Source organism: Carassius carassius, chromosome 5 (assembly GCF_963082965.1).
Source record: "Carassius carassius chromosome 5, fCarCar2.1, whole genome shotgun sequence".
Classification (NCBI taxonomy): Eukaryota; Metazoa; Chordata; class Actinopteri; order Cypriniformes; family Cyprinidae; genus Carassius; species Carassius carassius.
In genome coordinates this window covers 139,837-150,000 of record NC_081759.1, presented here as the reverse complement: position 1 = coordinate 150,000, position 10,164 = coordinate 139,837, and the positions used below count along the sequence as shown (strand labels likewise).

Below are 10,164 nucleotides of genomic sequence, written 5' to 3'. Positions count from 1 at the left end.
AAGAGAGTGAATCGTGTGGATCATGAAGAGGCCGACTGAACCCGATCTGGCAGATCACACATTTACTCCATATCTCTAGCCTTAATAACTGTGAAAAATAAGGCAATAGATGTTTATTTTAAAAAGCTTCTTATTAAAAGATGTTAATGAATCATCTTTGCACACTTCACAATATCATAATAAAAAAAGAGAAAAAAAATCAAAGACTAATGGGTCCAAGCTGCATGATATGTGGATTGTTTGCATTTGTGTATATATTTATACTGTGTAACAATCATATCAGAATAGTTAATTGACTGTCAGACAAGAGATTTTCTTCATTGCTTGTCTTCTTACAGAATACATTTATTTACAGTCAGTATGTCCATTGATTTGTAAATCTGGACACTAATGAGGCAAGGTCTGCTTGAGGTGTGTTTGTGAGTACTGTCAGTCAGGGGTGTGACGGGACACGTACTCGTGATGAAAACGTTCAGTAAGGGTCTTCTGGTCCTGTACGTGTGTGCACCAAAGAAACACAGCATTGTTTTAACCACTGCACTGAAAACGTCCAGTTTTACATACTGTTACTTTTAATAAGAAACAAAGTCTCCTCTTTCAAATGACGTCTATTTCTTTCAGCTGATGCTATTTCGACACTCTTTGATGTGGCGCTGTATAAACCGTTAGTTATAAACATGAATGAGCATCCCATGACTCGTGTGATCACTCAGTCAGTGTTTCAAACACAGAAAGACGCAGGTCGAAACTAAATGACCGTAGTATTGAAATATTAAACTCTATACTCTATATTTTACTTTACCTGTTAGTGATGTCTTAATTGTTTAATGTATGTTTAAATCTCTTATGAAACAAGTTATGCCATCCTCTGTGTAAGTAAATGTATTTCAACAACAAATAGAAATTTGTAGAATATTCTACAAGTTCATTTAAAAACTTCATTATGTGCAAATTACACATTTGCATATATTCTTTCTTTTTTTTTTTGAGTTGAGTGTTGATTTTTATAAGTTTGGTCTCTGTTGTAATGTAAAAGGGCTCGAGCATAAGATGAAGTAGATTTTTATCCATAAGAACATTTTAATTATAATTGAATTTATTTAAAGATAGAGCAATTTGTTCAGTGAACCACTGTTTAATCGTTGAAAAAAAAGCAATTTTATGTTAGTTTTTCCCCTGCTGAGCCGTGAGGTCCGCACCGAACCGTCATGTTTGTGTACGTTACATCAGTATGAGATCTGTTACGCTACACATCTATTCCTGAAAGCTGTGATACTGATGAAATTCTGCTCGATTATACGTCACAATTAATCTTCTCCAAAAGAATTCGGTCAAAGAGGAATGACTGCTAGTTGACAAATAATACTTAAATAAATTTGGCACGAATAAGACGAGAAAAGCATGAACTAACTGATTACACCTCACTGATGTGAATCATCCTGTGACACTTAATGAGCAGTCTCAAGAAATTATTACCTTCCACCAAAATCTCCCTTCTGCTCCGTGTCCAGTCAAAACAGGATTCCTCAGAGAAATGACTGTCAGCTTGAGTCAAGGGCTCGGGTCCTGAAGCTGTGAGCGCTCCGAATCAGCATCACACGCTCCTCCAGGAAAGCACCACTGAGCTCAAAGACACTTTCCTCTGGACAAATTATTATTAGGGGGCATCATTTTCAGAGTCTATTGAAAGTTAAACGATTGGTATGTTGTTAAACAGCAGCACAATACATTAAAAGCACTGTGCTACAGTCTCTCACAGCCTCCTTTTCATTAAATATGGTTTTCCCTGACTAACGTCTGTGAGGTTTTATTTTCAGGTGCTTCCTCAGAAGAGAGCTGCTCGTGTAGACAGCAGAACAGAGCTCATGTCAGCTGTATATCACAATATTCTTTAGTCAATAAAACAGCATAAACTACAGAGCTGAACCTGAGGCACACACACACACACACACACACACACACTGGCTCCTCTGAGCTTGATGCAAACATGTTTATTCTGCCGCGTCAGACACTACCTCATGGCTGTTTGTTCAAAAGACTAGACACGCTCATTTATTCCACTCATATTTGTGGCAAGACAAACTGGTAAATAAATACAGTCTGCTTTCAGGAGAGGTGTGCTTCGTTATTATTTACTGTATTAGTCTGATAGACAGAACAGAAACAGTGCTGTGATGGATTTGTGCTGGACTGAATCTGTTAAAGCGTCTGTGATTTACTGTCACAACATAACGTTCCTCTAACTCTTCTGATGTTAGGACGGTCTGATAACATCACGCTGAACCTGCTGTGTTAGTCTGATGATGAAAGCCAACAGAAGAAGTCCCTGGCTTGTGTTTAGTGTGTCTCTGAATGAACACAGCTCATTTGCAGCTTTTGCATGTGGTGCATTCAAGAAAGTCTGCTTTCATTTTAGCCATTCTGAGGTGGACAGCAACATCAAAACATTGACGATGGCAGAGAGCCGTAGGAGGAAGACTGAGATATTTTACATGCACACAAACAGCACAAGTTTCAGAGCTCTTTACACATCAGACGCAAATGGGCCGAAAGATTATTTCATTACTGCTTCACAGCCAATTTATTAGTTTGTGTGCCTTTGAAATGCTAAATTTCTGCTCCAACTTTTTCACTCAGATGATTTTGTTCACCAGTTTCTCCCTTTTTCTGTAATCCAGCAAAACGATATCTCATTATATGGTGACTTAACTGTGCGACACATATAGAAAATAAATATAATAGTAAACTAGCATTCATGAAAGTTTTTCATATTTCTCTCAATTAGACCTAAATCACTCCAGAACGGTGCATGCAGACATTATTGCTGAATTAATGAAATGAAACCAAACAAATTTAGAACATGTTGTGTGGAGGTGAACATATAGAAAGAAATACTTTGCTTATCTGATGACCTTGAAGGGAACACACGCACGCACACACACACACGCGCACACACACACACTCACACACACACACACACACACACACACTCACACACACACACACACACTCACACACACACACACACTCACACACACACACACACACACACACACACACACACACTCACACACACACACACACACACACACACACTCACACACACACACACACACACACACACACACACACACACACTCACACACACACACACACACACTCACACACACACACACACACTCACACACACACACACACACACACACACACACACACTCACACACACACACACACACACACTCACACACACACACACACACACACACACTCACACACACACACACACACACACACACACACTCACACACACACACACACACACACACACACACACACACACACACACACACACACACACACACACACTCTCTCTCTCATACACACACACACACACAACCCCTAAACAGTCATCATTAAAGTGCAGTTGTGTGTTTGATGGGGGAGTTATACCCCGGAGCAGATCACCTTTGGAGCGGTTAACTAATACAGACAAGGAAACCACACTGAAGTGAAGCGTCTGACCGAGCCACACATGTCTGACCCGCTGGAAGCTCACTGACCAACACTAGTCCTGCTCTGATCACTGTAACCTCGCACCAGATTTACCTACGAGCAAGGTGTGCACTAACCTCTAAACACAGACCTGTGGAGGACAGCGGAGCGAGTGTGTCTCTGAACAAACACACATCATTTGCAGCTTTTGATTTTTATGTCCATTCAAGAAAAGTCTGCTTTTAATTAAGACATGTGTGTGTGTGTGTGTGTGTGTGTGTGTGTGTGTGTGTGTGTGTGTGTGTGTGTGTGTGTGTGTGAGTGTGTGTGTGTGTGTGTGTGTGTGTGTGTGTGTGTGTGTGTGTGTGTGTGTGTGTGTGTGTGTGTGTGTGTGAGTGTGTGTGTGTGTGTGTGTGTGTGTGTGTGTGTGTGAGTGTGTGTGTGTGTGTGTGTGTGTGTGTGTGTGTGTGTGTGTGTGTGTGTGAGTGAGTGAGTGAGTGAGTGAGTGAGTGAATTTAGAGTACTTTTCCATGATGGATGTATTTAAAAGGTGCTTTTTACCCAAGAGATTTACAAACGATGAACATCACAGGCACATTGTCGTAAGACCCACAATATTCATACACAATGCTAATTTTAAAGTCGATCCACAAGCTAAAATAGATAAATGCAGAATTATTATTATTTATTTTTTTAATGAAAAGGAATCATGGTGCCTTAAATTTGAAAGATGAATAGAAATGATGAAAAGCATGAAACAGAATGTTAATCAGATCACAGACGCATCTCCTATAGTGTTCTTTTGGTCTCACACAACCTTTTAAGGCATTTGGAAATATACAGAACAGATTTTCGTCTCTGTAGCCTATGAGGTTGTTTGATATGGCTGGGGTTTCATTTATGTTTTATGAGTTTACATCCCTAATGATCCCTTTTGATTTTGGCACAATATCTGTTGCTTTAAAACGTGCAGCTTGAACTCGTTTAAAAACTGTGGGAGAAAGTCAATTTCTGTCGAAAACGTTTTTGACATTTAACGAACAGGTAATATTCAGCACTTCTGCATGAAACAGCAGCGCATGTTCTTCCCTCGTCACGTGACCCTCGGAGCGACGCGAACATCGCAGGCTCCAGCGGCCAATAGACGCGACGCTTCGCGCGGGAGGAGGCGCGTCTGACCGACTGTCATGCGAGTTTCAGGAACCGAGGAGAGCAGAAGGGCGTGTGTTATTAATAATCAGCCCAGCAGAAAGTCCCGCAGTCGTTGTGACAGCGAGCAGACGAGGACACGCAGCGCTCCGGAGAGGATTCATCGCTGCGTGGGTTACGCTTCTGCGCTCGGCGCTGCTTTCTGTCGCCTTCCAGCGTGACTAATCGCAGCTTTGACGCAGTGGATTGTTCCTTCATCTGATCTGCGCTGATCGATCCTTCACACAGTAAGTGACACGATCCTTTATTCACCTGCCAGTGTGTGCTTCGGGATTTGACGGGGATTTTTCTAACGACCATGTGGCGAGAAGAATAAGAAAGTGCTTGGATGAAGCCCAGGAAAGTCAGCAGTGAGTCTTTATTGACGGGAAGAACTCGAAGCTTCCTGGTTTCATTATTTTAATGACAGTCTGATCATTTAGAGATTGCTTTGATGTCTGTGTGAATCGCGGAGGAGAAACTGTATGTGTAAGTTTTAGTCACACACAAACATTGATTTTACCATCAGCGTTGTGGTTCAGAAATGATACAGTGGTGTTATTTTTCCTCATCTTCCTTTTTTGTATTTTTACTCTTTTGTAGGTTTAATGCGGAGGATTTCTGAATGCCCTTCCCGATTACAACAACTCGATTGATTATTTTTTCCCATCGTGGATGACTGTAAACACACAGCTGAGATCATCTCTCGGCGTATTATGTCTTGTGAGGAATCTGTCTTGCAGTTTTAATGACGGGTAAGATGGAAGCGCCCTTCTATCACGATGATAGCGTTCCTAACTTTGGGCAAATTTCAGACTACGATCGATACCAAGGTCACAAGATTATGAGCAAGAAGAACAACATGCCGCACAATTTCTCCAACAGCGTGGGAAACGCCTCGAGCCTCAAACTCAACAGCCCCAACAGTCTGGGCATGAGCGGTAATCCCAACGGCTCGCTGATGTCTTCTCCAGACATGAACCTCCTGAAGCTGTCCTCTCCAGATCTGGAGCACCTGATCATCCAGTCTAACCAGGGGCTGGTTACTACAAGCCCGGCTCCCAACGCATCTGCTAATCCCTTCATGTACCGAAACCAGGCCACGAACGAGCAGGAGGGATTTGCAGACGGCTTCGTCAAAGCTCTGGCCGACCTGCACAAGCAGAACCAGCTGGTCGGGGCCCCCATGTCCCCCTCCTCCTCCTCCATCCAGGGCTCTTACCAGAGGAACCTGATGCCGGGTGGAGACATGCCCATCTACACCAACCTGAGCAGCTACAACCCCAACCAGCTGCCCTCCTCTTACCACGGGGGCCAGATGACCTACGCCTCGCCCCACGGCCCTCAGACCCGGGGCCCAGACGCTCCACAGACGGTGCCCGAGGTGCCACACCCACCCAGCTCCCCGCCCTCGCTCTCTCCCATCGACCTGGAGACCCAGGAGCGGATCAAGGCGGAGCGCAAGAAGCTGCGGAACCGCATCGCCGCCTCCAAGTGCCGCAAGAGGAAGCTGGAGAGGATCTCGCGGCTGGAGGAGAAGGTCAAGGTGCTGAAGACGCAGAACTCGGACCTGGCCTCCACCGCCAGCATCCTGAGAGAGCAGGTGGCTCAGCTCAAACAGAAAGTCATGAATCACGTCACTAATGGCTGCCAGATCGCCGTCAGCTCTGCCGGCATGGCCAAGAGCGGAGAGAGCACCAGCTGCTGAAACCACAAGACACACACGCAAGGTTTTCTATTGACTTTCTCTTTATCTCCTGGCCGCACTCTTACGCTCATTCTCTGTCTCTCTCAGCCCTGTCTTGCTTCAGCTCAAAGGGCGAGACGGGGGAGACCCGAGCGACGCCAGGATTGACAAACCTGCACATGCTCCCAAGCCGCTCTCTGGACTCGGGGTCAGTGAGGAAAAGGCCAAAGTGACAGAGATACAGATGCACTGTGGGTGGGATGATCATAAAGGGAACCAAAACTCATGTAGGAATTCTGCACTCTTTTTTTTTTTTTTGTTAACCCCGGCTTGCAACTGCGATTTCTCACTTCAGGCCGATGGAAACTTTCCTCAACTATTTTTTTTTCTTTATAATCAACGTCTCGTTAAACCGATGGGAAAGCTTTATATATTTTAGTGGTTTGTGTTTCTAAAATTGTTCACTATTATGCAAACTTTCCTCCGAAGCACCTGATGGACTCAAATGTGGAAGAGAACCGATCCCTTTATACTGCTTTGAGAAGTCACCTGTATCCTAGCGGAAATCTCTTGGTTTTATCTGTCACCTTGTCTCAGTAACAACATTACAGCATATGTTTGTTTGTTGGTTGGTTTGATATTGTGTAATTTGTGAATATGAGGAAAAATATATTTTATACGAACAAAGACTTTTTCAAAAGTATTACCTATTAATATCGCAACATTATAAGCAAAGAGACATCTGCGGATAAAGGATTGTGGTACTGTGCAAAACTTTAATGGCACCTTTGGCTGTTTTTGAGTCGGGAATTTCCTGAGCATTCCGAGACCTTTTGCACTGTAGTCTCCCGTCGGGAGATTCGTCCTAATAATGGGTTGATCGTGTGTTTGTGCCATTATCTAATGAGTATTAATGCTGTGTTAACCCAGAGTAACAGCGTGGAAAAGCTACTCTGGACTAAAGAAATGGGAAGTCCAGAGTCAAAACTGACTTGAAATCAGAAAGACAACAAAAGGGCTTATGATCAATAGTATTTTCTATATTTTTTTTTTAAATGAATTATGAAGCAATTTTATTTATACAGAATTTGTATTTATGTTGTTTTCTGAGGAGAGGAAGAACACGGTTGGAATACTAGTGTCTTGCTGACACGATATTTTTGGGAAACTACATGATTGCACATAAATCAGAAACATTAAATGATGTGTAATATTTATCCTCTGTGTATAGCATGACAGTTTGAACTATAACTACAACTATGTTTATAGTAGATTAAAAAAATTAATAAATGAACAAAGTTCTGAAAGATTGTGTGTAGCAGCACGAGACGAGCAGAAGTCAGATCAGCTTCACGTTGCTGAGATAAAGGACTCGTAGAAGTTGTGTGAAAACATCCTTGTGTTAAAGAGTCCTGTACGTCTGTCAGTGTTGCTACTCAGAATTGCTGTTGATTGCCTTTCTTAAAGTTCATGGAGATGCAGATGATTTTATTTATATATCTACATCCATTTGAGATGATTCATAGGAAGACCTGAGACAGGAGCTAGAACTGTCAAATAACTTTAGAAGATATTTATTTTTTGAAACTTGAATAAGGTTTTTGATGTCACAAACGTATTGTATTTTTGTACAAAATTGTTCTAAGAATATTGTGTGTATTGCTTGTATCATTCCGAATACTTTATTTATTGAAGTGGTTTTCCTGAGCAGTGTGGTGTTTGATTGGAGCGTTTCTGTGTTGCTGGTTTGTGTTCGTACACGTCTACTGTTGGTACAGTTGTCCACCGCTGCTCGAGTTTTTCCACTGGTCCTTGATTTGTTCCTGTATTTAACCCTAACTCTTGTGTTTTTCGTTGTTTCCTGGGACATCAGGACTGTATGGCTGTGTTTTTTATCTCTAACTCTAAAGACTGATTGCATTGTTCATTTCAAAATGAAGAAATCTTTGGCAGACCACAAGGTCTTTTTTTCTTTACGGTGTGTCATATATACACAAACTGAAAATGAGTTGACTTTGTGTGGTTTGTGTAACGATTATCTTCTCAGTCTTGATCCCAAATTAGATTCAGACTTTCATGACTGAGCATTTTAAGTCAAAGATGGAGTTTGGTGATGAATACAGTGTCTCTTGATGTGAAAGATCGTCTGATTTGTATTTTTCGAGAGAATCACTCAAGGACTCGAGCGACTGGTGGTCAATCGTGGGCTGACGGGGCGACTGAGAGGCGACTTGCCTCGCTGGTTTATTTGCTTCTAAATAACATGCAGTCTTCAAATGCTGTTCATTGATCCCTTGTTTTCTTATTTTATCAACAATAAAGAGGAGTAAGTTTCTGAAAACATGTCTTGCTCTTTCTTTAACACCATAATTCTGTGTTTTTGTGTTTCAGTGCAGTACACACACAATTCTGGCTTTGAGAAATGACACAGCAGTTTGTGCTAAAGTCATTGGTCAGCTGTGTTAACGAGGGTCATAAAGGTGTTCTGTGCCTGCACCAGGTCCTGTAAGAGCGAGAAGAGCAGCCGCCCACCCTGTGTGTCAGAGCCTTTCCCAGAAAGATGAGCTGCACTTCCAGTAAAGCTCAAGGAACGGCCGTCTGGGTCATTGTGAAAGTGAAAGTCAGCTACTGTGAGTGTAATGGGAAGCTGAGTGTGTCTCAGATCCCGCCGGCTCGCTCCTTCAGGGAGTTACAAAGGGACATCAGAAAACATCATGAAACGCCAGCCTCAACAGTTTCTAAACGTGATTTATATATTTATATTTGCTGAATACTTTACTAAGTGATGTTTTCAGGCTCCAGGTCAACAAAACACGTTTTGCTCTGCGTTACTGTTCTTCCTCGGAGTTATGCGGATGCTCCATCATTTGGGAATGACTAACTCTCCACTTCCGCCCACCTTTCTTCCCACACAGCGCAGAAGAAGCGGGTTTGGGTCAGACTTCTGTCCATTCTCAGCCTCTTCAGGCTCGATAGGCTTTCTGTCGCATCACAGAGCAGACGGCGTCCCAAACGAGGGACAATCATGTAGAAAACTTCTACTGTATAAAGTCATGTCTTATGTAATGCCCTAGTTGTTGTTTTACTTATTTCTTTCTAAAATAGTTATTCTACTAAGAACCGCGTGTAATGTCTGACATCATCCGGCTGAAAGAAAATCAACAGAAACCATCACAGAATTTGTAATGGTTTTACTGGTTATTGTATTGGTTTTGATGGAAACTGTAAAGAGGGCCTTCTATTAAGTGTCTTGTTAAAACCACTAAATCCTAACGGAACATGTCCCTAAACACACTACAGGAAACTTTTTTGTAATGGTTTTAATGGTTAAACGTTAATGGTTTGTAATGTTTGTAGAATTTCTGTGATGGTTTCTATTTGTTTTGGCAGAAGGGAGAGTCAAGGGCAGAACTGTGGAATGGTTATTTCATTCTGATTAGGAGTCATTTAGTGCTACTGACTACTGAACATAAGAGAGACAGAGAGAGATCACTGGAGTATTTGCTTTGGGAGGGTGCAGGGGTGTAAGCATGTGAGTAGGAGTGACACACCCCCTCTTGTGTGTGAGTGTGTGTGTGTACTAGCGTGTGTGTGTGTGTGTGTGTGTGTGTGTGTACCAGCGTACGTGTGTGTGTGTGTGTGTGTATGTGTGTGTGTGTACCAGCGTACGTGTGTGTGTGTGTATACCAGCGTACGTGTGTGTGTGTGTGTGTGTGTGTACCAGCGTACGTGTGTGTGTGTGTGTGTGTGTGTGTGTACCAGCGTACGTGTGTGTGTGTGTATACCAGCGTACGTGT

The 10,164-nt window shown here is 42.6% G+C and overlaps 1 protein-coding gene across 1 annotated transcript; it reads left to right on the top strand.

The window, feature by feature from the left end:
- Window positions 1-4,626: 4,626 nt before the first annotated feature.
- On the top strand, window positions 4,627-6,798 carry june (JunE proto-oncogene, AP-1 transcription factor subunit). Its single transcript, XM_059549308.1, has 2 exons — window positions 4,627-4,928; window positions 5,284-6,798. Exon 2 carries the CDS (start codon window positions 5,429-5,431, stop codon window positions 6,386-6,388), a length of 960 nt encoding a protein of 319 aa, XP_059405291.1. The 5' UTR covers window positions 4,627-4,928; window positions 5,284-5,428; the 3' UTR covers window positions 6,389-6,798.
- The last annotated feature ends 3,366 nt before the right edge of the window (window positions 6,799-10,164 follow it).